Here is a 28,000-nt window from a genome sequence, read left to right as displayed (position 1 = left end):
CACGTTGCATTAATAATTCAGTGTAGAACGTAGCTTCCCTCTAATCAAGTTACAGTCTATCTCAAAGATTCCGGTGAGGCTGTAACATTTCCTGAACTGGCTTTTGAGCTGTGAAGTTTTTATGCAGCAGCTTCTGTCATGATGATGATGAGGTGGTTTCCATCAGGACATCTGTATATTTGCCATGTTACATAGCGTAGAGGCTGTCATAGGGAACAGTATCAATGCAGCAACCCGGATAGAAACCGATTCCACCCAGTTTCACTTTTTAGCATTTCTCTCTTTATGTCTCATGACTCCTGTTAGCGTCTTTATTATTTCTCTCATTTCTTCTCTGTATACATTTTTCTCTACATATGTTTCCTCTCTTAGTCAGCCCTCTCCCTTCTGTGCCATTCTCCCCTGGGTGTTTCTCCGTTGTTCCTCGTCATTGGCTAAGCTATAGCAGTTGCAGTGTGCGTTTGAGTGTGTGTGTGTGTGCGTGTGTGTGATGGAGTGGAGCGGGGGGGACTCTGCAGTGAGGTGATGGTATGTGAAATCACTGACATTACACCGCTGTCCTCCATTCAACAGGGCCACCATCCGTGTTCCACATTCCTCCTCACCTCCATCTCCCGCGCTCGCTCTGTCCAACTGTCTCCCCATCACCCCTTCATTTCTGCCCCCTCCTCCTCCTCTTCATCATCCCCCTCTTTTCTCCCCCCCTCCCACCTTTGCTCCTCTCCTAGCAACAACAGCGCTGTCCTCTCAAGAGTGTCAGCATCCCTGTGCATGTGCGGATCATTTGCTGTGTGTAGCACATGTGTCTGTTGTGTATTTTATGTCCGTGTTTATTATTTCTCAGCCTCTACAATCAGGAACACGTATTGTGTATTTTCTCAATTCTCTCAATTCATTTTTTTTTGCTGTTGCTTATTTTTGCATCTCCTTGTATACCTTTCCTTTCTGACTGTCTAATTCTGATGGCCGTTTGTCTTTTTCTGTGCGTCTCTGCAGTAAAACCACACAGTGACTAGACAGGGTTGCAGTGCCTGCAAAAAGAGAGAAAGACAGAATGGGGTTGAGATTGAAAGGAATGGGAAAGAAGGGCAGAGAGAGAGAGAGAGAGAGAGAGAGAGGGAGGGATGAAAAAAAAACACCAGATATAGAGAGTAGTTGAAAGGCATCAAATACTAACAAAGTTACACGGCAAATGTAAAGGAGGCCTCTGGTAGAGAGGCAGGAGAGTTGGGAGAAGTGAAAACGAGGGAGAGAAAATAGAAGGGTTGGGGGGGTTGAGGCAAAAGGGAGCCCCCAGCTGGCTGGAGCTGGTAGCACCCCATCTCCTCCAAATATTGATTTGCACTTCTCCTCCACCTTCTCGTTCTCGTTCTTTTACTCAATGTGACCTCTCTCTCCCCAGACTAGGAGAGGCATAAGGCTATAGGTTAACCGGATGATACGATCATGCAGATTAGTGGTTGGATTAATTTCCCTGATGGCTCGGGCTGTAAAATGTATATGCTTTTGGGACAGATTGTATTCCACTCATAGAACTCCTCCTCCTCCTCTTCCTCCTCTTCACCCTCTCTCTCTGTTCTCCATCTCTCTTCTCTTCCTGTCCCTCCCTATCTGCACTTGTGCGCTGCACCAAGCCAGAGTTATAAGGCTATTTGCGTCATCAGCTCTGGGCAGGTTTGTGTGTGTGTGTGTGTGTGTATGTGTGTGTGTGTGGGTCTATGGCCTATGCTCTGCTGCAGTAATGGGAAATCTACACACCAGTCAGAGCATGACTGTCTATTGGCAAAGTTCAACACACACACTCACACACACACACACACATATAGGCTTGAATTGACAACGTGTATGCAAATCCAAGGGCACATCCTGAAGTAAACACAAGTGCGCACACGCCCACGCACATTTCTCGCCTTCTTCCTTTAACCTCGGGTGTGGACCGACCATTAGCGTCCGACATAAACCACCACTACGTCCGCCTTGTCTCCATAGCAATGCCATAGCAACTCCTGCTGACCCAGCCAGCCACTCGCAGAGCCTTTGATGGGATCTCGACCCGCCCCTTCTCAAACCTTCTCCATCAGCCATCAGCGGGGGGAATTGTCCGTCAACACCCCTGACAACTTGATTGGCGTTTGTTGCTCAGACGTGCACAGCGAGCACGTCTCCTCCGAGCGAGATGGGCCGGTGACGGACGAGCGAAGGAATGCATGAGATTGGTTTCACTCGAACTCGAGTCTTTCCTCATCACGAGCGTGAAACCTGAGGAGGTGCTCTCGCTAGTGAAGGATAAGTGAAGAGGTGTTTGAGAGGTCCTCAGTCAAATCCCGGGATTCTGTCTCGGAAGTGATGTGGCGCGTCCGAACCGCCTCGCACCACATGTCCATCAGGCTGCGGCATGCATCATTGCATCACGGGCAGCTTCATTCAGAGCCGCTAAGCCAGGACACACGTCCCTGTCCGGTGATGTACAACATGTAATAAGCATGTCAGGGATACCTCCCATGTCTGCAAGGCTCCTGTGACAGCTTCATGAGCATTAACATGATATATAAAAGCCAGCATCGGCTCCTGTGAACATGACTAATGCTGCAGCACTCTCTGCACTGACATTGAGCATTGATGACTGTGTGTGTGTGTGTGTGTGTGTGTGTGTGTGTGTGTGTGTGTGTTTGATCTCTTACTGGTACAAATTGACTCTGTGACTGCGCTCTGAGCGATTACTGTCCTCATGTCCAGCAGTAAAGAGCTCTTGTATTATTGACATTACACGGGTAACACGCTTCATTCACACACACACACACACACACACACACATGCGTCTGATGGGGGAGGTGCTGCGTTGATCAATACGTCGTCAGTTGCTCCGTCTGTATCATTATCATTTTAATGACTGCAGTATTTTCACTGCGGCCGGCCTCAGAGACGAACAAGACGGCAGACAGAGGTCTGGAAGAGTTCACCGCCCGCTACTGTTGGCAGGGGGGGGGGGGGGGGGCGCAGGCAGGCAGGTGTCACGGTATGGCCGGTGACATTTTGAAAACGCCAAACAGCTGATGAAGACAATTACAGAGTTTATAGATTAATTCTACAGTTGAACAAAGGGCTCATTTTAAAACAGTTTATTGAAGCTTTCCTCTCTCGGCTCTTCTCAGGTTTAATCTGTTCTGTGGTTATCAATGACAAAGTGATACCAGTGCTAATGGATTTAATGGGTGACTGTTAGTGGGAAGGGTCAGGCAAGTTACTGAAAATTAGCGAATAGTTAAAAGTACTGGTAACTTATTTCAACTTGTTCATGCTAATTACAAAATAAAAAGTACTAACTAGGGAAAGTACCCTTTTGAGTTACCTTTAAATGTCTACTTAGATTATTGAATCATACACCTGTCTATATCAGTTTAGTGTTGTCGGCCATTGTGAGAGCTAATGCTGATTGATTGATTGATTGATAGATTAATTGCTTCACTCATTTACAGCACTGTTATGTTGGGAGAATTAGTTATTCTACTTTTAACTGCCAGAAGCAGCGGTGTTGGTTACACATTACTTCCAACAATGGGCCAAAAATGACTTATGATGATTTGTTATTAATCAGTATTGCTCAATGGTTTTCTATTCGAAACACATTTTTAAGCATTATACTGGATATCTGTATATTCATCAATGGATTAATAGTGTTTTGTCGCATAACAAATCACATAAAGTCTGATTGCCAGATGAAAAGCTCAATGGATGAAGCCACATAGTCTAGTTTCCTCCTTCTTATAAAGATTCTGTTCAGCTGTAGGTTTGTCATGATGGAGAGAGGGAGACAGGCGGAAGGAAGGGGGGCAGTGCATGCTATAGAGTGTGTGTGTGTGTGTGTGTGTGTGTGTACACACGTACTCAGGCTCTCTGCATGTATCTTCTCCTGCGGTCCTGCATGTGGTGACAGGCTGACATCAGAGTAAAAGCCCCCTGAAGTCGTGTTGAACAGATGTCTCTCTGCTCTCTGTTTCCCATGGTGGAAAACACAGACCTGACACTTTGTCCTCTCTCTCTGTCTCTCTCTCTCTCTCTCTCTCCCTCGCTCCTCTTTGTCTTCCTCTCCCGCTGACTGTTGACTCTACTCTTCTATTAAAATTAGCTGTTCTTTCTTCAGACGCTACACGTTCCCTTTACCTCTTATTGCTTTTTCGCTGTTAAGGCACAATTTGCCCTTTGCCTCGTCAGACATCTCGCTCTCAGATCAGTGCTGTGCAGTAAAAAGGCCAGGTGAAGTGGACTCCCAGAGAGTAGTGCCCTCGGTGTTCTGCTTTGTGTACTTTCCCTTTTAGTGCTTCCCTGCACGTCTGTGTGTGTGAATGTGTGTCCAGAGTTTGTGTGTGTCTGCGCTTTTTTGTACAAGGCAATGTTCCAAGCCCTGTGACGTGAGCCTTGTCTCTGAGAAAGCAGGCAATCTGGGCCTTGGCTTTTCTCCAGAGCCGCTTTCATTTCCATTCAGCGGTGGGATGTTACTCACTGGAACTCACATGTGCACTGCGCAAGCATGGCACACACACACACACACACACACACACACACACACACACACACACACACACACGCACACACAAACACTTGCAGGAACACAGAATCACCGATTCAGGCTGAAGAGCGGTCAGGCAGGGTCAGAGCTCCAGCATTCTTTGGAACGGGAATTTGGGACCTTTTCTGGAATTAGATATTTTCTCACAAGCTTTCGAAGCCTATATCTATATAAATGTAGTCATGCAAACACACACGCACATTCTTTTACGCATGCATGAACACACACACACACACACACAAACACACAAGTGCACACTCAAACCGCTGCAGCAACGGTAGGAGCGCATGATGCAACAGCAGAGCCATCGCTCCTTATGTCTCCGGGGAACAATCGGTTTGGGGGGGGGGGGGGTTGGAAGAAAAAGAAAGAAATGTATCATGCAATAGCAAAAAACAAGGGGAGACTGAGCGAGGAGGAAGAGTGACTGATTGACTGTGGATAGGGAATAGGGGACAAAGTGAAAATGATAGAGGGACTCAAGCTCGAGGGTGGGGGGGGGGGGGGGGATATAGAGAGAGAGGGAGAGATCGGGCTCCGAGTGGCTAATAGAAATTCCCCTGTTGCCTCATTGAGATGCAACGGTGGCTTGGGTAATGAGCAAGCTGCCACTGACGCATTGATTTAGCCAGAAGACTCTCTCAAATTATCCCCACTCCACGAGAAAGAGAGAGAGAGAGAGAGAGAGAGAGAGAGATGTCAACAGCTCCACCAATGGCCACCGGGGTAATTACCGACGCATCCACCCACCGCGACACCTCCCTCAACTCGCCTGGCTTTTCATTCTCACACATGGCATGCTGTCCCCACCCCCTCCCCGCCTTCCTCCGCAGCCCCTCCCTCTGGGACCCAATATATTAGGTTGCATAAGCAAGGATCGCTCGAGGAGGCAAAAATCATGAGTGGCTTCAGCTGGAGTCCTTTGTGAATCCATGCTTTTGCTGAAAGGAAAACTGTAGGGGGGGGGGGGGGGGGGGGGGTAGAGCTGCAGGTATATTAGCAATGAAAAAGAACAGACACATTCCCTTGTTCATCTCTCAAGTATGAAAACATGCCAAGAGCGTGACTGGATGATTAATTGTATATCTACAAATTCTTTTTTTATCAATGAATGGCCTGCAGAATGTGCGTTCAACATGGATTATGCATAGATGTAAAAATAGAGAAAAACAGGAAACTGTTCCGAATGACTCATCACAACACATGCACTGGCTATGACTCTGAAAAACAGCATCAGTAAGATCATACATTTACTGTGTCTTAGTTTTATCTCGAGGCGTGAAGGCGCAGTGATTCAGCGCCCCAGGTTTCACCCACTCTCCCTGATGTCGAGCATTAATCAGAGAAGTGTCTTTGCAAATATTATGTTAAAATGCTTATATTGTCCCCGCAGGTCCTCTAATGATTTGATCTATTGATGTCCCCTAAATCTTGGAATAAATCAAAATGCTTTTAATCTCACTTGTGTGTTTTCAGTGGTGTTAATGGGAAAGTGGGCAAATCTTGTGCTAAATTAATGCAACAGCTCAAATCATGTCCTTGGCATTTTTATCACCCAGGAGAATGAAGTGAATTACAGTGACGCGCTGGACAGCAGCTGCCTGTGCTCCACCATCTGCATGAGATAATAGTTTCCACTTGTGCAGATCTGCCTCCCAACATGGATGTTTGGATGGGATGTTTCTTGTGCATCAAAGCAACAGGAGATGGGGAGAAAACATATCCACTGCAAGTCAGTTGTCTGACACGCACAAAGGCGCCTGTCTCGTCTTCATCGTTTCTGCGCCTGGAGGTGTTTCCTGCTCGCACCAAACACTAATGGTGAAGCGTTGACACTTTGACCTTTCTCCCGCGTGGTGTATGTTTTACACACGTACAGAAGAAAGGCTCAACAAAGACATCGCACAGAGGAGGAGGAATAGCCCGGAGAGGAAACCACTAGCGAGCATTTTGAACCTTTTGACTTTTGATCAGGAAACGTGTGTGTTTGTGTGTGTATCACTGTCACACACCAGGAGGTGGCCCCCTGCCTTGAACACACACTCACTCTCACTCAATAGGAGATTGTTCTGTCCCAGATCCACACACTGTAGGTTTAAATGGGAACAACCTTGTGCATATTGACCATAATTGTGGGGCTTGTGCTCACCTTGCACAGTCCTTCCTGCTGTTATTCAAGGATTTATAAAACAACACAGCAGGACAAACAATTGTATGAACCCAATTTTGGATTACCATCTCTAGTATCAGATCTAAACATTAATATCTGCAAAGGGCAGTTTGCTTTGGCCTGTGGTTAACGTTATAGATTTAATTAATAGCTAGATAGAGAATAAAAGGAAACAATACTTTGTCTCCTGGCCATTTTTTGGTCTGATTCATTTTCCTTCAGTCGTGTGAGGCAAAGTTTCCACTGCTGAGTGGGTGTTTCCAGTTTCCTTGTGAAACCGCAGGACTCATTTTCAGTCTACGTGCTCAAGCCCTCATCTCCCCTGCCTGCCCCAAAGTGGGAACACAGCACCCTCATTGCCAATTAAACTCCAATCAGCAAACGAAGATGGAGTGAGACATCGAATTACATCCAATATCCTCTCCCATGCTCAAGCCTGTCTTTGCCAGCCACAAATTAGCTTACAAATTAAGGCTCTGAAGATGGGCAAAGTGGAGTTGCCAGATAAGAACCCAACAACATCCTGCCGGCATTTTGATGTGTTGCTCCCGTCTTGGATCCAACCTCCTGCCTCGGCTTGATGTGCGCAGGGAGTTGATTTGAGTTATGTGTGGTTGAGCTTCTGTTTCAATCTCCATTCGGGAGAGCGCCGGTTATTAAGACGAGCTGATGAGAACTTGTCACGGCAAAGCTGGTTCCAGCTTCATGTTTGTTAATGAACGCGTTGTATGGGAAACCCAAACACTCTTAATTAATGAAATAACTCGAGCTGAATTATAGATGAGGAACCTTTTGATTAATTGCTTCTTCATCTCCTGTCTCCTCTCCACCCCACACAATTGGCTGAGTGGTCCGGGTGCCAGGGATTGTGTGTTTCTGGCATGTTCGAGTGCACGCGTGTGAGTGCACATGTGTCTAAGAAATACAGAGGGAAGGCACTGCGGCCGCCAGGATGTCTCTCGGCGGTTACAGTGAGGTTTTGTAATATTATCCAGTCAGATGTTTAATTATTCATACTTTTATAACGGGGTTATCTAACACATGACATGCAGACAGAGTGCCGCTCTTTGAATGGTGTCGAGGGGCTCCGCTCGCTGTGAAGCCGAATCACAGAGTCATCACCGAGGCACCGATACTTAGCTCGTCGCTTCGCCTCTTCATTTGACTCCTTGTCTCCCAAGAGGAGTGTGTGTACAAGTATGTATATTTATACTGTAGATGACTGTGTACACGTGCACACGCTCGTGCATGTGTTTGTCCCGTCTGCTGCAGTTGCTGCATTGGCCCTGGTGTGGCTAATTAAAAGAAGCCTGCTTGCATTATTCATGAGGCTGTAATTATACATTCCTTTTGCTGATCCCCAGTCAGAGGCATTAAAAATAGATCTGAGTGTCCATGCCCCGCCCTTCTTGGCCCAGCTTTCTCTCTGTGTTTTGACTTTCCCAGAATCTTTCTCTTTCTGTATATATGTATAGGCATCTTTATCCCTATCCCACTGTCGCTGGCCTAATTGTCATGGCCTTCTTCTTTTATTTGCTTTTTTTTTTTCTCATCTCCCCCCGTATCTCTCTGCCTCGTCTTCGTTCATGTTTGCTCTGATGTTCCCATTCGGGATCGGGGCAGAACATTCCTCTGACAGTGTCACACTCACTCGGCTCTGGGGCCTGACCTCCAGTTACATCAGGCCAGAATTTGGAGAGGGATATTTAGAATCTGTTGCGACATCTCAGCACAAAGATTCAGGGGAGAAATCACTGCCTCTGATCAACTTAATGGACAGAGCGACTCCCCAACATGAGTTAAAGGTTTCCACCTCCCAAAACAAGTTCTCCCCGACTTTTGCTTTCATTCGGACGTGTTCAATCACAGAATCTTGAGCAAACTGAATACAGCACTTTAGCAGGAAGTGAGATTCTTTCAGTAAACATAAACTCCAGTGTGAATATCTGGCAAACAAGAGGATATTTAGTATGCCTGCCATATGTTTCCAGCTCAAAGTCATCAACATCCAAGAACTTTTTCGCACAGTCAAACAAATGACAGCCTGAACTCTTTGAGCTAGTTCCTGCTGCGTTAGTTAGTTCTGGCAATGAGAATTGTTTGCCTTGCTGGCAGAAAAGAGTGTGTGAAGCCGGCGTCTTCCACCGTGCAGGTGATGGGCTTCTGAGGACATATTTGGGCATACTGATTCAGCAAGGGGTGGGAAGTTGTAAGATCTGCCAATCACAGAGCTTGTTAGGTAACTAAGTGGATCACTCAGTCGTCGCTGCCTCTGGGCGATCGGAGCAGGCGCTCTCAAACTAGTTTCAGAATTTGACAAAATAGATTGACGCCTCGAAGCTACCGAGAACTTCATCGCCCTGCACTCCACTACACTAGTGTATGATTCAAAGATGCATTCTGGGACATATCCTCAGTGACGGTCCGGAGGTCATCGGTTGTTTTTCGGGTCGTTCAACATCGCACACCCCCTCATTCAGGCCACCCTGTCTGGGGTGATCAGACCACAGCCGGTGTCCCAGCAGAACTGGCCCGTGGAGGTACTTTCTGCAGCCTCCATCATTAACTTGATGACCTTCCTTTATGCAACCCCAGTGAAGCCAAAAGGATTGTACACCTTGCAGTGAGTGGCAAACAAATCCTCTGTCTCTCCACTACTGCCCTAACAGCTTCTAGTACGTGGGCCATTCTGCTGTTTTCCCTACCAAGGAACTCTCGGCCCTCTAAGGTGCACGTGCTCTAAAGAGGCCCAACCATTTCTGGTTAAAATAACAAACATGTTGGTGTGTACGTTGTTTCAACTGTAACCAATTAACTTGTTGGCAGGTCCAAATTAAACCTGTCAGTTGTCAGTTTGTGTGGTCTCACTCCACTCCCACCCTGTCAGTGATGTAACACAACTGCACAACCAGTACTGAACTGAGTGTTTCTGCAGGTCTCACAGAAAGAGGCTTTTCACTGTTTGGATTCACTTCACTGTCGGGGGTGGCATTTTCCAAAATGAATATTTATTCACATCATGTTAATAAATTGAGCTTTCAGACTTAAAGTTTTTTAACCTTGATCTTTCGGTATTTGAGAGAAGACAGTGAGGTTTACTTGTCCACAGCTGTTTTAGTTCAGATATAAGATTAGAAGTGATGTGAGTCAGACTCTGCATTTGAATCACACAAAGTTAAAAGACTTGGATTCATCTTTATAAATCTTCATCAGGACATTACTCTGAATCAATAAGAAACAAGTAATGAATTCACCCTGTCAGCCAGGAGCCTCATTGCATTGGAATCCAAAAAACTTGTCCACCACCCCCCTGTTCAACACCATGAACCTGGATTTAGAAGGTGTGCGACTCAGTCTACAACTCAATCTTACAACAAGGCAGCTTCATTTTACAATAGTTGTCGAAATTTACTCGACTTTCCAAATCCATATACCAAACACCCCAAAGCAAACATGCACGCTCAAAACACATAAGAAAAACTGATGGCACATATTTCTCCTGGATGGACTGTATGGCGTTGTGTATGTCTGTGTTCCCACTGAATTATCAGTCACAGAGGTTATAAGTATACTGAGTTCCCATTCATTTAATCTTCAACTGAGCACTATCGGATATTATGGAAATTCACAGTTTAAAACCGCTGATAGTGTATCTGTATCTGAGTTTGCTGGGACCTGTGCACCGGGTCAAGCATCCGCGCTAAGTAAATTGGCTCCCGGCTGTTTTCGTGCATAGATTGAGCTTTCTGATGGAGAGACATTGATCATATCTGAACCGGAGCTAATGGTGTAAATCTATATTATTCGAGAATAATAATGGAGGGCACACTCCCTCACTCCAGTAAGTAAAACACATCTTTCATTTCTGTATTCAGTAAAGAGGCCTGTTTAGTGCAGGGAGTTGGCTTATAGCGCAGGTTTCTGTATGCATGCGTCAGTGTGCCTCCCTCCTCGCTCCAGCACTCCAGGGCTAAACTGCTCTTCCTGCTTTTGAAGCTGTTCTGTTGGTCTGGGCCTCTGTTGCTACTGATGTTGTTGCCGTTGCTTTGGCTGGTAGGGTTAAGAAGGGTTGCAGGGGAATTCAGGCTGGGTAGACGAACGTCATGCATGGCTGAGCAGAAATGCATTAAAAAATAAAAGAAAAAAGAGCAAAAAAGAGGAGGTGGAGGGATGGAGGAGAAAGAGAGAGAGATTCGGTGAATGAAGAGGGCAGAGGGAGAGAAACAGACAGAGCGAGTGCTTTCACGGAGTAACGAGCGAGCATCGTCTGATCTTCGACATGTTGTCTCCCTCCTGCACAGTATGACTCAACAGCTTTCTGCTGGCATTTTCCATCTCTCTCTTTTTTTTTAAGATGGATGAGAGGATGAATAGAGAGGAGGGGAAGTTACTCCGACTGACTGGGTAAAGATGGAATAAAGGCAAAACTTTGCAGAAAGTGAGAAACGAGGGAGAAACAAGCACACAGAGAAACTGGAGAACTGAATAGATCGGAGAGAAAGTAGAAACTGATTGGAAATTAAAGATTTTGTGGCAGAGATTCAGAGTCACAATCCTGTGCTTCATATACAGTGGTGGGATGTAACAAAATACATTTACCTTGTATACATATGTATTTCTTGTATCTGTACTTTACTTATACATACATTTTTTAGTACTTTTTTATGTCATATCTTTAGATAGATTTTTAGTTTTAATCAAAATGAGCCATAATGATTTAGTAGACGGTTGTATTAGGGGTTAGGTTACACTCTGCAAATAATTTTACCTGAAATACTAAAAATTAAAAGTATAAATTAAAGGACAAAACTGTGCTGAAGTAAAATTAAAAATACCGCGTGAGCTTTTCTACTTTATTAAGTAAGTACTTGCTTATAGATATACTTAAGCAATGTGGTCAAACCAATTACAACTAAACAAAATCAATACACACATTTTTTATTAACCACATTTATAACTTTATTTAGTTTACCTTTCCTATAAGACATTTACACTGAGTTTCTGTCTCTGCCATCCTGCTATGCTAAATACATAGTTCACATATTAACAGTACAAATACTATTTGATACAAACAACGATAGTTGTGCTAGAGGGATTCACTACATTATTTTTCTACAAATGCAAATGTACATCAGTGTACGAGGGTATTAATTAGTATACTTTACTTCCCCCACTGCAAACTGTAATATAGATTATAAAGTACAGCTTCAAGGAAAACATGTATTTCTGTTCCAGCCACCACCCACAGATATGTTTGATGACACGTTACTGTTTGATGAGATTACAGAAAGTCTGTGTTTGTCATATGCACAGCAAACAAAACCGAGAGGGAGCCTAATTTCATTTGATTGTTTTGCATTAGTCATTATTAATGTCATTATTAAGTCTGTATGTGCTTGTTTGTACTTAATGAGACAGCACACAGCTGATGACACAGCAGTTGATGGTAGGGCTTCAGCTCTGGCCTCTCACCCAGGATTCCCACGCCCTGCTGCAGGGGCCCTCCATGTGGCCACAGGAAGTTGTCAGAGTTAGCACTGGTAGCACATTGTGGTTCCTCTCGGTGGCTGATCTCAGAACAGAGCTGCAGCTCCCACGTACAGCGTCCAGGGTTAGAGAGCATAAGCGGAAAGCAGCTCACAGATCTGTGCCTAAGGGCAAGGAGCTTCTCGAAGCCAGCGCCTCAGGGGGAGAACGCTAAGCCAACTTAAGCTACTACCATCTGCTGGCATTGGCTTAGGGCTTCTGAGAGATCAAGTTTGAAAGTGAGAGAGGTGCGCAAGTGGAGGCATCTCCTTGTCATCCTCTGCTCTCCTCTCCGAGTAGTCGCTTCCACGCGCTGCAAGGGGGATAAAGCTTGAAAACATGTGTGGGGATCTGCGGACGTGTGTGTGTGTGACTATAGCATGGTGAAGATGGTTAGGTGCCTCTGCTATAGGCTTGAACACAAGCAGTGGTTTCCTGTCCTCTCCCCTCTTTGCTCTCCTTGGTTCCCCCCTGTGTCTCAGATCGATGGCAGGGGAAATCAGCCGCACATTCAGGGTCAATCTCTTCTCCTACCTGCTCCTGCCTGGATGTCCCAGCTCTGCCCGATGATACAGGACTGATCAGTTTCGGTAGCTGGAACAGAAATACCTCTGGAGGAGGAAATTGGGTTGTCTTGTGGTTTCCTGGCTGCTATGCAGGGCTTAACCAACCCCAAGGGAAAGACAGGTCATAAACATACAAACCACGGCCCAGTGGCAAATCTCATTATGTGTGAAAGGGTCAAAAATATACCTCTGTACACACGGCTCCCACTCTCATTCAGACAGCCCTGCTGAAAACAAGTTCAGAAAGTTCACCTAGATGCTGCCATGACGCATGAATCCTCTGACAAATGTTAGAGATGTTTTCATAACAGCTGTCATCGAGTTCAGTTGTGATACGATGAAACACAATCACTCGAAGAGACAGTGAAGTGAGACAAAAAGCTCATCACTGAATCAGCGCTGGCACATGGATCAGTGATGCAGAGCAGGAGACGCACTGCCACAAGGCTCTTTAGTTTCTAGGAATTTCACATTTTCAGTGAAATAACTTATTCCAGAAATTTGTCTGTCTGCATGTGGAATGCATATCTCAAGAAACCGCTCATCTTATCGCCTACACATTTGGCATTGTGTACTTTTGAGGGTCTGGGAAAGTGCAGTGTTGGATTCAGTGCGATTAGGACATGCTACACGTTCATTATTAGTAAACTCTGACATGAATTAAACTGAACAAGAAACATTTGCTGCATTTATTTAGTCTCAGGATTCTTCCACCTAAAAACCAAGCCCACAAATATGGCCCATATATGACATATCTGCTCTTCTTGCAGAAGCACAGGGCTGAGATAAGTGTGAACTCTCTCTTCCTTATGTTCTCGGAACTGGTCAAAAACAGTTGCTTGCTCGTCAGGTTGAGCTTTGAGACTTTGGAGACGGAGACAATGGCTGATGTTCCCTTCCTTTGATTGGTCACTTTTAACACTCCAGTCCCTCAGCCTTGACTTGCCACAGCTTAATTATAGCTTGCCAAGCAAACAGCCCATTCCCAATAGGCAGGCTTAGAACCGGCTGTGTGCTATTGTTTTTAATTAATCATAAGTTAGTCGTTATTTCTTTCCCTTCTTATTTTTTTCTCCTGCACTGACCCTTGATTCCTCTCCCTTAGTTCTCTTGCCTTCGACTCCGAAACGGCCGACTCCATCGACACGCAATCAGTTCAGCTTTTATTCAAATTTCCATTCATCCCTGACTTGTGGAAGCCGGCGGGGCGATGATTGAAAACCATGACTCGAAGCAATCCAGCAGATTCCTGCACTGAGCAGAGAATCACTCTGACGCTCGCTGAGCCGTTGACCGAAGTCCTCATCCCGTGTCTTTCTCCAGCGATCCCTCCACATTACATCATTAATCACAGGCGCATGAGAAGCGAGGTCTGCAGCGCTCGGGGTCAGTTCACGGTGGCCCCCTCCACTCCATAAGTCCACAGCCAGTGACATTACTCTGAGATTGTTGTGAAGGCGAGAGCTTTTGACGCTATTGATTGGGGAGGAGGGCGAAGTAGACGAGAGATCAATGCACTTGCTCATTCACTGGTGTGGCAAACTCAGGTCAGCTGCACAGCCTGTTTTTGTCCGTGTGTGTGTGTGTGTGTGTGTGTGTGTGTGTGTAAAACCTCGATGCAACTGCAAGTAATCAAGTTAAAATGAAATGCACTCACACACACTGGGAAACCCTGGCCGTGATCCTCTCTATATTCCCCGCTTGAGACTCTGACCCTTTGTGCTCTCAGTCAAAGCCTTATGTTTGAAGCTATGTTCAAAGACAGCCGATCTTACTCAGCCCAGTCGGATCCAGATGAATCCCCGGGCAGCTCCTGTACACCCTTCCCTCCGGCCTCACCGCTCCGGGTTTAGCTCGGCGTACTCACACAGAGCTGGAAGTGTTTCCTCCAGGGTATCGTCGCAGACAGGTAGAAGGGGCACGAGGAGTTGAGGGCACTCACCCTCATTACAGGACATTAGTGCGTAGGAGGTTGAGTGGTTAATTTTAGGTCAGAGAGGAGCTGATGTTAATTAGATGTTACAACATACTTGAGACGAGCAAAGTCATAACTATTGTGAGAAGGTCTTATGTCGTTAATTGCGTGAATTTCTTGTTGGAATATAATGTCGGGGGGGGGGGGGGCAATAACCATGAGGATATTCTTGGGTTGAGTTTGTTGTAGTGAATTCGATTTAAACCAAAAGCCAAAAAATACATATTCCCTCAAAGTCAGATTTGTTTTATTTACATCGTCTTTCCTCTGTCCTCCGTTGATAATAGTCGCCTTTTTGCAGTACATTCTGGTTTGGTAAATATGACTCTGTAGTCCCTAGTGTACACTTTGAGATGATGTGCAAATAGTGTGTTGGCAAAGAGCTTTATGGATTTCTGTACACTAACACCCACACACTGTTACATGCTCCAGCTTGTTTTAGGTTTTATTAGTTGGAAATAGCTCTGTTCCTGATTTGGACATAAAACACAACCATTTTAGAGAGTTATATAAAACTAAACATATCCGGCTGACAAACATACAGACTGTGATGACTGACTCTACTTACTTTAGCACCGTGGTGGTGTGTTTCACATCAAGTGAAAGGCAGTGTTAAAGATTCCATTTTTATTATATCCTGCCAGCATATGGGCAAAGTTTTATTAGTCCAAATGTAATGTATGGTTTCACAATATACTATATATAAAGATGGATAACATAATGAGTCCCCAAAAGTGAAGCCAAAATCCACTGATCAGCCCCTGGTGGCTGGCTGCAGTATAGCCCATAAACCCTTCCTCCTACATGCAAGTGGATGGGACATGGACCAAAACAAAAAAGTCTAAATACACGTCAAATAAATAGTTTTCTTTCATTTTTAGTACTTTTTTTCACAACTTCACATCACTCATATGTTTTCATCAGTCATTTGATGCTATAAAAACCAACTGAAACTGACTCAGGATTGGCCGAGTGTGTGTTTGTATCTGTGATATTTTGATTTCTAGACAGTAAAGGGAGGTGGAGATGGGTTGGCATCTTTATACACAGTCTGCTGGCTTTATGGTTTGGTTTATACTAATTGGCAAATGTTAGCATGTTGAATTGTGATGGTGAGGTACCTTAAGCCCCATAGAGCTGCTGGCATGGCTGTAATCTCCTAATTGTGTTACCATTTATTGCTCACAAAGTATAATTTGGGGGTTTGAGTTGTTAAATATGTGTATTTGAAATGGAATTTTAAAAACTATAAGTCCTACTGACATCATTGAAACTTGAAGGACATGAGGTTCCTTGCGTCGGCATGAAATTGGTGAGGAAAATTAATTCAGTGTTGATTTTGGATTCCTACTTTGGTGCAATAACATCTGTTTCATCACCCGTCACAAAATTGATGATGACAATTTGCTCCAAAAAGGGCAAAAATGTACAGTACATTAATCTGGACCAATGAGCCAGTGTTGTCTGCCACATGTTGTGATTCAAGCTTTTAAGCTGCATGTTGTTTCCGTGACCATTTGTTCTGCTTTATTAGTTCCCATGTTGTTTGAAGTCGTGAAAGACGCTGGTGGCTTGTGGGCCATGTATGGAACTCACTCGTATAAGTGGTTGTAACAACGCAACGTTCCGTGTCTCGCTCTGGCTAATGTGCCCTCTGCTCACACAAACACTGGCTTTGGCAGAAGATGGATAGTTGGGCAAATAATCCAGTTAACTTTTCATGTGTTTGCAGGCAGATAGTTTCTCTTTAATGTGTTTAGCATGACTTATGAGCTTCTCTATGGCAGCCATTAACATATGATTACCATCACAGGGCTAATGGGTTTGTCTGTTGTTCCCCCTCCTGCTCAACTGCCTTGACGACTCTTCCGAATCTCTTTAAATCTCTTTTTTTCCTTTCTCCCATTTTAGAATTCACTTTCTTTCAATCTCCCAGCTCCTCTCCTTCGTGTGTCTCCACTCTCGGCCCCCGCGGCCCCTCCACTCCCGAGCCAGAGCCTCCCTCCCACACAATGCTCTCCATTATTGCTTAATTATCTGTGGCCTGTCGTTTGACTAACGCGCTATCCCTGACTTTCAATCTCTTTCACGTTATCCCTTCATCTTTCACACGCTCGTCCCTCCGTACTCCGTCTCCATCTCCCTCCTACGTCTCCCCCTCACCTTCTTGACATTTCTGTGGCACCATGGACACTTCTGTTCTCCCTTCCCACAGCCTCCCTGAAGCCATTTGACGCTCCTCTGCTGCTTCAGAAAGAAATCAAACTCTGATGGAGATGGTGGGAGAGCGAGTTTTGCGAAGCCCACGCATGTCTGGTTCGTGTCGGTCGGCCAGTTCGCCGCGAGACATCACTTCTCTCCGTTGACGTTTTTCTTATCGTTACTGCACCATTCCTGTCGCGGGCACATCATAGTGACACTTAACTTAATTCCACCATCTTCATCTCTGCCAGCGTGAGAGTGGCAACGATCCACATGATTCCACATCAGTGTTTCTATAAATTCTCCGTCACAGCCGTTAGAGAGTTCCACTGCTGCAGTTTGGTTTTAAAATCCTGAAATCCTCTTCCAAGTCTTCACGTCCCTGCTGCACCCCACGGGCAGTTGGGGGAAATCAGTAATAGCACGGCAGCGTTTGATTGTGCAGAGGTGTGTGTTGGCCTGAGTTTGTACAGTCTATCTGATGCAAACATATATCCAACGTACCTGCCCGCCTGTGCTCCCCGGGCGGAAAATGGATTGGCGCTGTCATCGTGGCTCCCCTGTATTTAATATGTACAAGCACTCCACTTTGTTCCACTGCAGCTGCACGCGCATCGAAGCGTCCCCGCCTGTTTGTGGCTGAACTAAAGATACCCGGGGATATGTTGGTTTGTGGCAAATCGTACAAGTTTTGATTGAAGGTGTGTTTTGGAATCCCAACAGAACCAACAAGCATAGTGTATCAAACGCTTTAAATCTCATACCGTGTGTCGGTGTGTTTGCGAGTGAAGAGTAATACTTTCTGCTTGAAATGTGACATGATGTGTCACATGTGATCTAATATATTCTCGGTGCGACGCCGCATCACTCCTGTTGTTGTTTGAGCCGTGGTCAGTAACAAGCTCCATCTGGGGGGGGGGGAACTGACCTCTGGCTCTGAGATGCCTCCGTTTGTCACGGCCACCTTTTTATTGTCTGCTTTAGCTCGCCCAACACGACTGCATTACAGCAGTTTAATGCATTATAGGAGTCAATAACACGAATGGCCCACTCACTTACTGCCTTTATGACTGGAACAAACCCCGGAGGGCAGTTTATTTAAGGAAGTGTCTCGACTTCAGAAGCCATTATCAGCGTTCTGTACACGAGGTCACAAAGCGTCTTACATCATTCTGCTCAATGCACGTTAGCGCTTAGCCCCTAAAAAAGCAAGACTTTAATTTTCTTTACACGTCACTTTAATGCGACAGTTGCTTTTAAAATGTCCCGACATAATTTACTCCCAATTCTCTGCAGTGCATAAATATCATCTGCTTCCTCTGTGTCATATAAACACATCTAAACAAGGTTTGACCTGTTTAACCTGAGTGTGTTTCCTGTTTGTTTTGCAGGCTTGGTCAAGCTCGGAATCCACTGTGTAACATGCCAGAAAGTCGCCATAAAGATTGTTAACCGGGAGAAACTCAGCGAGTCAGTACTAATGAAGGTAAGTTCACGGCTCTCAGTTCTTCTCAATAGTTGTTCTTAAAGATTTTGATTTTCATCCGGGAAGTTTGGTTTTTGTTTGTTTGTTATTTTGTCGATGGGATTCGGCAAAATCTACTAAAGAGATATCCACAAAAATAGGTGCAAGGATGGAAAATGTTCCAAGAAAGAACCAACACAATTTTCTGTGGAAATATCTTTAAAGGGGCCGATCAAGGAATTTGTTATTACTTTCTTTAAAATTGCACGAGTTTTTATCTTTGAGTCATTCAGTTATTCAGGTACATTTAGGGAATTGATATCTGGGAGTGTGAGTTTGATTGAGCAGAGGTATGTGCTCTACAGAGTGCCATTATACATAATCTAAATTTCAATACAATTCAATGGTTGCAGATCTTGCAGAAAAATGTTGAATTAGCTGTATGAAGAGTGAAATCACTGGCTGAGGTAGTAATAGTGGGTTTTTTGAAGCAACTGATTTCTTCCCCTTTCAAATTCCAAACTGAAGGAGTCAGCTGTTTGGCTCCCCCGCCGGGAGTCAGAGCCTCCAAGAAATCCTGGGGTAAGACAACAATAAGGCAGGTTCCAGCAGCTGCAATTACCAAAGCCTCTCTCCAAAACGCTTCAAAATCCTCTGGGAGGACAGAAAAAAATCCTCTTTGTAATTTATCCAGTTACCCACAAAGCTTCTTTTGGAAGCATCCAAAGATTTCTTCGCATTACACCCCAGGACACCTGCTGCGCACCTCCCCTCAGTGCCCACTCAAAATATGCACGCTGCAAGAATTGGCCCTCGTGTTGATGGAATAGTTGCAAAGAAAAACCAAAATGAGAACAAGAACCTGAAAATTGTCTTTGAGAGGACACACGCAGAGAGGAGCGCCCGCTGTAATCGTTTGCTTATGAGCAGGAGAGCAGGAAGCCGGTGGGTTTGCTGGGAGCGCAGGTTATCAGCAAATGGAAGAATCCTCCGGTTTGCATCACTTGTGCAGCGACGGCATTAGACTCTGGATGAAAAGAGCTCCGTGCTCCGGTATTGGTACAGTCAGTATTAATCAGCTTCTTGCCGTGTCAGTGCCGCCGAACTCTTTTTTTTCCGCTCTTTGCCATCTTCTCCTTTCTACCTCTTCCTCACTCCAACATGCCAGTGTAATCGTTTGATGAGGGAATGGGAGGTCATCACCGTTCCCCCTCCGCTGACAGAAGTATTATTAGCTGTAGCAGGAGAAGTTGCTGGAGTGTTAGCGGAGAGGAGAGTAGCAGGATAATGTCCCAGCCCAGGTGTCTCTGTCCTGCTGAGGAACATGATGGCAACTGATGCCGAAACACTGGCAGGTCCGAGGCTTTTGCTGAAGCGGCAGTTCAGAGCCAATTACTGAACTCAGCCCCTGTCACTCTTCTCTCACCTGCTCGGCTCTGGCTTGTGTGTTAGCGTGTCCGTAACTTCAGGTGTGTGTTCACGTTTGTGCCAGCGAGGAATGAATTATGCAGGAGCCAGGGGCGACTGGGCTTCGTCTGACGGAGGCAGTTTAAAATATGTGTCTTGTAGGTTTGAGACTGAAAACTAAAAGCAGTCACCATTATTTCACATTTAATTAAATCTCTAATGGCACCAGCCCAGTTTCTCTCTATGTAGGGGATGAGATCTTTCATCCCCTACAATCAATCAAATGCAAAAATTAGTGTGTTTGTTTTTCTGTCTGTTGTTGTGTCTGTGATCATATGTGTGTGTTTGCTAAAAATTCTTGGAACCAGTTGGCTATTGTGTGATGATGAATTAGGCTCTTAGTGGCAGCGGCCAATATTTTGGTTGGTGTTTTAGGTCAGTTTGGGTCATTAAAAACGATATGTACATTTTTGCAGATAAATTCAGATAATAACTCGTCAGCCGATGCATTGTGGTCAATATGTTTTGCCTCTGTTGCTCAGAAGGCTTCCAGCCCCGGAATCCCTCTTCTACAGACCCTGCAAATTCACATTGAGAATCTGTCTATAAAGATTATTTGCCCCCCTTATATTAACAGTAGGACAATTCTGACCCAGCCATTGGGATCTAATTAATACAGTACAGTGTAAACATGCAGTGTTGTCTTTGCATCAGCATTTCTGTGTGTATGTGTGTGTATTGATTGGTTCACTGCCCTCTGACTCAAAGCAGTCTGGTTGTCTCCATTGTAACTCAAAGCTTCTACCTACTGGACAAACAGTGAACTGTAGGTGAGGTCACATGTAAAGTTCCCTCTGGTTCTGGGACACACCAGTACCGCTGTCACGCATCAGGTTACAAATCCACTTCCCTATCCTTCGGACTCCTACTTCGGCTGGACAGGTTTTTTTTTGTCCCGACTCAAATCCGGCAGTCACTCTACCGTATTCCCTCCGTGTTGCACGGCACAGTCTTGCGTGTCTGGTCTCTGAGCTGCCTGTGTGGCTGTCAGCCTGTCAGGGTGATCGGGCCGCTCTCACACTGTGAAATGTCACCTTTTAATATGCTAATGTCCGGGGTCCCAGTGGTGCCATTACGGGGGGAATCTGACTCCCCTGGACAGGTGAGTGTGTGTGTCGTCAGTGTGGCACCACTGACGACACACATTCATGCATACGTGCACACATATGCGCGCGCTCACAAAAGTTGAAAAGAATGCATCTACATGTGTCACACAGACACATTTTCATATGCATGTGCCCAAAGTCATCCTCCGTGACACACGTCATCCCTCAACGTCTGTCCTTCCCCTGCCCGGCCTCGGGAGCCACAGGGTCTGCGGAGATGAGGAGACGGGTTGAATTAATTGTCTCCACACACTGCGTGTTGAACTTTATGAAACTAACGTTGAAGTCTTCAGTCCAAAGGGCCCACCGGCTATGACACTGTAGAACCAGGAAGACATTGAATTGGCTCGGATAATGAATTTGTCTGTGAACTTGGTGTCGGTTTGGAAACCAGGGTAAAAAGTCCTGACCACTTTAAAGAGCAGCTTCAGCCCAGTGTTTTTGATATTTTTTCTCCCCCCTTCACATCTAAGCAGAAAATCTAACAGCGGAGTTAACTGAATAGTAATAAGAGGCTCCATCAGTGGGAAGTGGCTGCCTGTCATGTATTCAGACGATGAGAGAGAAGCAGACAGCGAGAGAATACACAATATGTGCACATGTGACAGTGTTGTGATCCGATACAAAGTGAAGCTCAGACCCGTGTCTGGGAGTGTGTGTGTGTGTGTGTGTGTGTCCCGAGGGAGTCGTTAATGTCTCTGAACCTCAGCCAGACTCTTCTCGCTCTCCCGCTGCCGTGTCCCTGTGGCGTCGGGGCCGTAGAGTTGAGAGAGACAGAGGCTGCGTGGCGGCAGAGCACCTGACCACTGTGACCGATAGAAAACTGAAATGCTGACGCTGCACAGACTAAGTGGACACAGCCTGGCTACAGAAATCCACGTAACAGGCGGAACAGGCTTTACCCAGGGAGGCCAAGCTGTGTTCATGTAGTCTGTGCAGTGTCAACATCATACAGAGACAGAATCTTAGTTTCTACTATGCTGTGAGTTATGTGGATTTGAGAGAGATTTTCTTTGGGGAAATAATAAACAATATACATCCTGAGTTTATCCAGCTCCCTGCAAATTGCCTTTTATCCACGTGGGGATAACAGTCAGCGTGTCGTGCTTTGTGTTTGGTGTTTCTGAGTCATTACACACGTCAACAATTTCTTTTTCTTTTATTATATTTGATGTTATGGTTGACATTTGAACATTATTGTATCGCTGTTGCCAATAATCTGTCACGGTTAATACGTTTTTTTTATAGAGCTTTCCAAATATAGATTGAAAACAAAACATGTTTGGAAACCTAATGCCAGTGAGGCTCTTTTGAATTTGGGCTTGTGAGGGTAGCAGGGTGAAGCGGAGCACAGCTCAGGAGAGAGAGAGGCGGTCATGCTGTTCGACGCCCTGCCGAGATGAGATGAAACAGATGCCGTCGCAGGAACAACACGTCCCCACAAACATTTCTTATCAGGAGAGGTTGTTTTTTTGAGCTATTAATATGGCATCCACACCATATGGTATTGCCAAATAGAAGTCATGTTAGGAGCTGTGATATTTATATGATGATTGATGATTTGGAGGTTTGATGAAAGGTCAGAGTGGCCACAGAACATCTGGAAGATTACGGATCTTCTACAATGTCACAAGGACGTGACAACTCTGTATGTGTTGGTCTGATGATGATTCAGAGAAATAAAACTTGCTCCACAAGCCAGAAATGATTGAGAAACTCTAATCTGACGGAGAAAGTGATTTGAAAGATAACCGGAAGGACATTTGGATAACTTGGCCATGGATAGTGCCTTATCTCACCATGTTAAAGAAACTGACGATCCAACAATCTGCCAGTTTATCTGTTTCTGATTCAATATGTAATGGGTTCTCCTTTGGGTCACATCCCATCCCCATCCATCCATCCCCTCCACAAAACTTCATGAAAATCACTTCAGTACAGGTCTTAAGTATTCCTGCTGACAGATAGACAGTTATAATGAAAATACTACATCTTGGCTGGAGGTAACAGTGTTTCATATTCAGTTGTATGTTTTGTCAACACTACCTTAAATTTGTCATATTTTAATATCGCATAAACCACTGTGAAGGTTTAATTTAAAGCTTTAAAAGCTCATTTCGATTTAAATCAATAAGTGTTTAGTCAAAGAAAAGGACAGGTTCAATCTCTGTGTTAGTTTTTTGAATTGGGAAACATTTGTTTTAATTTGATCCCTTAATTCAAAATGCGATTGTAATATTTGAGAAAAGGTACGTTAAATAACAAATGTTTCTCTGCAAGACGTCCATGAATGAATTGTTTTTGACGGTTTCACTCAGTAGCTGAGGTTCGATTCATCCACAGCAGGATGAGATGTTTTTCTTTTCCCATCACAAACTACAGCCTCTCATCCTTTGTCATTCCATCACTTTGTTGATTTGATTTGTTGATCTAGCGACTTCGGGTGATGTTGATTTGACTGCCCGGGTTCAACCAACACTATATTGGTTTAACCTGCGAGGAGAGAGAGAGCTCTGCACAGTCCCACTAAGCATTAAAAAAGCATGAGTCTATTATTGCAAGCCCTCGGAGCATCGTGTGACACCCGTGCTCGTATGGCAGCGATGTGGTGGAGAAAATAGACGTTGAGCAGAACCTGGCTCTTGCAGGATGGTCTGATGAGCTTCCCCCCCCCCCCGAGAGCAGACGATGCACTGTACCAAATTTCATACCACATTACCTATCATTATGCTGAGTGGAGCAACTTTTTTCTAATCCGCAGTTTAGTCTCGGGCAGAGTTGAATTGTTGCCGGCCGCCAGCGCTCACAGCTAGCGGGAGGAGAGGGGTATCTTTAGCATGCAGCAGTTGGTACTTGCTGGAGATGCCTGTTCTCCGCTTCTCCCTCTGAGCCGGCGAGCTGGTGGTGGCTGCTGCTGCTGCTGCTGTTGGGATAAGGACGGCTAATTAGCCAGAGCCACTCGCTCTCCTCCTGAAGCAGCACAACTTCAAAGCCACCCTTCTGTCCCCAAGCCCAGAGAGAGAGAGAGAGGAAGAGAGGGAGAGGAGGATGAAGGGGTAGGAAGGGGAAGGAGGGTTAACATGAAGTGAGGATACTCTTAGCGGACGTCTTATAAAGTACGTTGCTGTGCTGGATTTTCGTGGGTGTTGCGGTGCAGTGATGTTACCTGTGGTTTTACCGATTCTGTCCTCGATGTCAGTCATGAGATTTTAGATGAGAAATGGAAACACTGCGCTGAGGACACGGCATCACGAGAGCTGAGAGCAGCAAGGTGGCGCCGCAGTCGCATTATACCCAAGACGGCCGTAAAATGTGAGGATAATGATCAAAACTGTTCTCTCGTGCGAAATAACGAGATCATTAGTATTTGAATTTGTGATTTCCTGTCTTGAAATGGGAATATAACCCCCCCCCCCCCTCTCTCCATGGATCAACTCGACTGTGTGACGTGTGTAATCCTTGCGACCCTGTAACATGCGGAAAATCCTTGTTTTGCAAGACACAGTCACATCCAAACTTTGCATGCAGAGCATCGGAAATAATGATTTAGTGCTAAAGAGGCAGAGAAATGCAAGCAATAAAGATTGAGTACACACCAACTGACAGACACTGTGGGGGCGGGCGGGTGAGGAGCAGAATGCCATGGCCACAGATGAATCACACAAGGTCTAATCTTGTTACCCCGACACCTCGGCGGCAGCACTGTAGCTTTCTTTCCTCGCCATCTCTACTCTTCCCTCCTAATGATTATAGATTGGCCATTTTCACCTATTTCGGCTGTGTCGCGGGTGGGTTGGATATAGAAATGCTTCCAACACACACACAAGTCCTCTTTAACATTCTGCTGTGCGTGTGTGTGTACGTGTGTTTCTTGCTGTTTGTGTGCACGTGTGTGTGCTGTGTGTGCAGACAACCCGTTGAAATAAATGGGTTTCATATGTTGTGCCCCATGCGCGTTGATCCATCAGCTTTGTTTGGTGCCGAGCCTGAAGCCGGGGGGGTTACTACACAGTTATATCTTAACAGGCTGACTGAACAGAAAGACTGAAACCACCGGCTCTGTTTCCCTGCTGCACGGCTTCTTCTTCTTTCACTTCTTTCTGCCTGTTGATGGTCGTCTGTCCTCAAATGCTTCGTCAATCTAGACTTTTGACATCGAACAAAAAGTCAGGAAGTGAATTCCTGCGTTTTGGTTTCGATCAAATATAGTAGACTCGCTGCATATGTGGAGAATAGTCAGGTTGCGGAACAAAACTGCTAAGCTACCCACACAAATGTTTGTACTTCCTATCTTAGTGAGGACACTCATTGACATAATACATTCCCTAGCCCCGTACGTTAATCTTCACCATCCAAACTGCAAGTAAATTGCTAACCCTAACCGTAACACCAAGTCTTAACCCTCAAACAGCCCATTGGAAAAAGTGAGGACCGGTCAAAATGTCCTAACTTTTCAAAAATGTCCTCTGTAGGGTCTATGCTTACAATGGTCCTCACAAACATATTAATACAGGAACACACACACACATTAAGCGGGAGAAACAATCTATTGAGTTTATATATATATATATATATATATATATATATATATATATATTTTAAAATATTATGCAAATATAGTATTTAGTGCAAGTACATCAATGAAAAACTGTAAGACAAACATATAAAAGACAATTCAATAAGCGCATGATCATTTCACTTTAGAAACAACAGAATAGCACACGATCTATAGCTTATTTAGTGTGATTATCATGTGTTTATAAATGATGTCATGGAACAAAATGACATTATTACAATATAGACAAATTGTAGTGCTTGATTAGTGTGTATACAGCTCACACAGTGTGTTTCATGGTTGCATAACTTCTTGGTCCCTTCTTCCCTCTGAGAATTCTGCAGGAACCTTAATAATAGTATGGATTTCTCTGAACCTGTGAGGCCTCACTGAGCTTTTTCTCTGTTATCACTCAATGTGACGGTCACTCAGCTTTCCACATCCTAATTTGGTTTCCAATCGCGACTCTCAGATCAATGTAAGTCCGCTGTTTTTCTCCACTCTTTATTGAGTGGCAACGGGGCTCAGGTGAAATGGAAATGGAGGAATAGATTTAACCTACCCGGATGTATTTTTTTTTTTATTTTATTTATTTTTAAGAAACCTCCAGTCACGTTGAGTTTCACTCTTCAGGCACTGAGCGTTGCGTTTTACACAGTGTCTGAGTGGTGGTTTGTAGATCTAACACATCCTGGAGAGACGCGTAAAACCCTTCTCATCAGCTCGCTGCGGTGACAAAGCTCAAAAGAACCACACACACCGGGAGCCGCCTGACTGATTACACCTCTCACATGTCTTATCGAGATAAAACAGAGATGGTGTGCAGACAAAATAATGAAATGGAGGATAGGAGAAGGCAGGGATCCCCCATCGAGCTCGACAGGAGACAGACAGACGTCGAAACCGATGGCGTTTGTTTTTGCCTCTTCAAAGACACCAGTCACCGGGGTGTCAGAGCGATGAGGTCTCTTTGTTCTGTTTTTTTTTAATATTTGTTGCTGCTTTGGTGTTTATTTTTTATATATTGTGCTTTGTCTTTGTGAGCAAAGGACACAGTTAATCCAATTCGGCTTCCCTTAAGTGGAGTGATGCTTTCCTGGGGAGATCAGCAGAATTTCCCTTCAAAGTTCAGTTTTCCTTTTTTTTTCAATGCCAGTATTTTTTCCCTTTTGTTTTGCTCTGGGATTTCTTACCTCTTTATATATTACGAGTGAGCCCCACTGAAGTGTATTATTTGTGTTTCCTCTCAGCCACCGGGTATTGAGACGCTCTCTTACCCATCTTGCCTGAGATGGGACCGATAATTGAATAGTTATGTCACGTTCCCTTTAGAAGGAAAATGCATGAACGCCTCCATTTTTTACCTCCAGATTTCTCTGTCATCTTACATCCCGCTGCTTCAACTTAAAAACGCAAACTTCCAGTGCCCTGCGTCTCAGCAGCCTGCCTGTCAGAACGTTTAATGCATTATGTCTTTGAGAGTGATTTTGTTGTACATTGGCCTGCAGCAATAAACAGGCAAGTTAGCTTTGGATAAATAAAGAAAGTAAACACTAAAAGTTGTCCTGTTCAGTTTTAAGTTCGTTCTGTACTGTGTGTGTGTGTGTGTGCATTGTGTGTGTGTGTGTGTGTGTGCGTTGTGTGTGGTTGGCTCCATAGCTTTTTGAACTATAGTTGATGGACGATGAAGTATATCACAGTTTGTAACAACTGTCATCTCATTGGCCACAGTGATGCTGTGATATGTGTATTCATACGACCCTGTTAATGTAACTTGTGTTTGTGTGTGTTTGTGTGTGTGCACGCATTTTCGTGCTTTAGGTCGGAGTGCAAGTCACGCATATAAATGACAGCATGAAAGACAGCTTCATGACCATTGTTTCAGAGTCAAAAGAAGTGCACACACATGCACACATATACACACACACAAGTGCACACACTCTCAAGGTTCTGTCTGTCCTCTGGCTGCAGGATTTAGTCTGTAATAGTCTCACATCGGACAGGCAGGGTTGTTGGGTGAATCACAGCTTGTGGACAAGCGTGTCACAGAGAGCACTGCCAGCACACACATACACACACACACACACGAACAAACGCACACACACACACAGATTTTACTCTTCAGACACCTGCTAATAAAACAGAACAATATCCATCATTTATCAGCTGTAGTGTACACGCCCACACGTCACGCACTGATCCCACAGTTCAAAATGTATTTCACAAAATGTTTTTATGGCGACATGAAAAACAATCTGGTGAAAAACATTTTGTATTCGTCTGATAATTCTGTCGCTGCGAAGACAAACGACAGCGTTTCACAGTAATTAGCAACTTTTGAGAACTGAGAACTTAATGTATTAACAGAAGCAATAATTACAAAGTCACTTCCCTGCGAGTA

General features: G+C 44.8%; 1 protein-coding gene across 4 annotated transcripts in view; it reads left to right on the top strand.

The window, feature by feature from the left end:
• LOC133955815 (serine/threonine-protein kinase BRSK2) overlaps nucleotides 1–28,000 on the top strand; it is a 165,050-nt gene that overhangs the window by 77,047 nt on the left and 60,003 nt on the right. For all 4 annotated transcript variants that reach the window (XM_062390847.1, XM_062390845.1, XM_062390844.1 and 1 more), the window contains exon 2: nucleotides 18,398–18,492. In XM_062390847.1, coding sequence (XP_062246831.1) covers nucleotides 18,398–18,492 — 95 coding nt within the window. The remainder of the gene's footprint in view (nucleotides 1–18,397; nucleotides 18,493–28,000) is intronic.

This window comes from Platichthys flesus, chromosome 6, assembly GCF_949316205.1.
Source record: "Platichthys flesus chromosome 6, fPlaFle2.1, whole genome shotgun sequence".
NCBI lineage: Eukaryota > Metazoa > Chordata > Actinopteri > Pleuronectiformes > Pleuronectidae > Platichthys > Platichthys flesus.
This window is presented reverse-complemented; position numbering and strand designations above follow the sequence as displayed.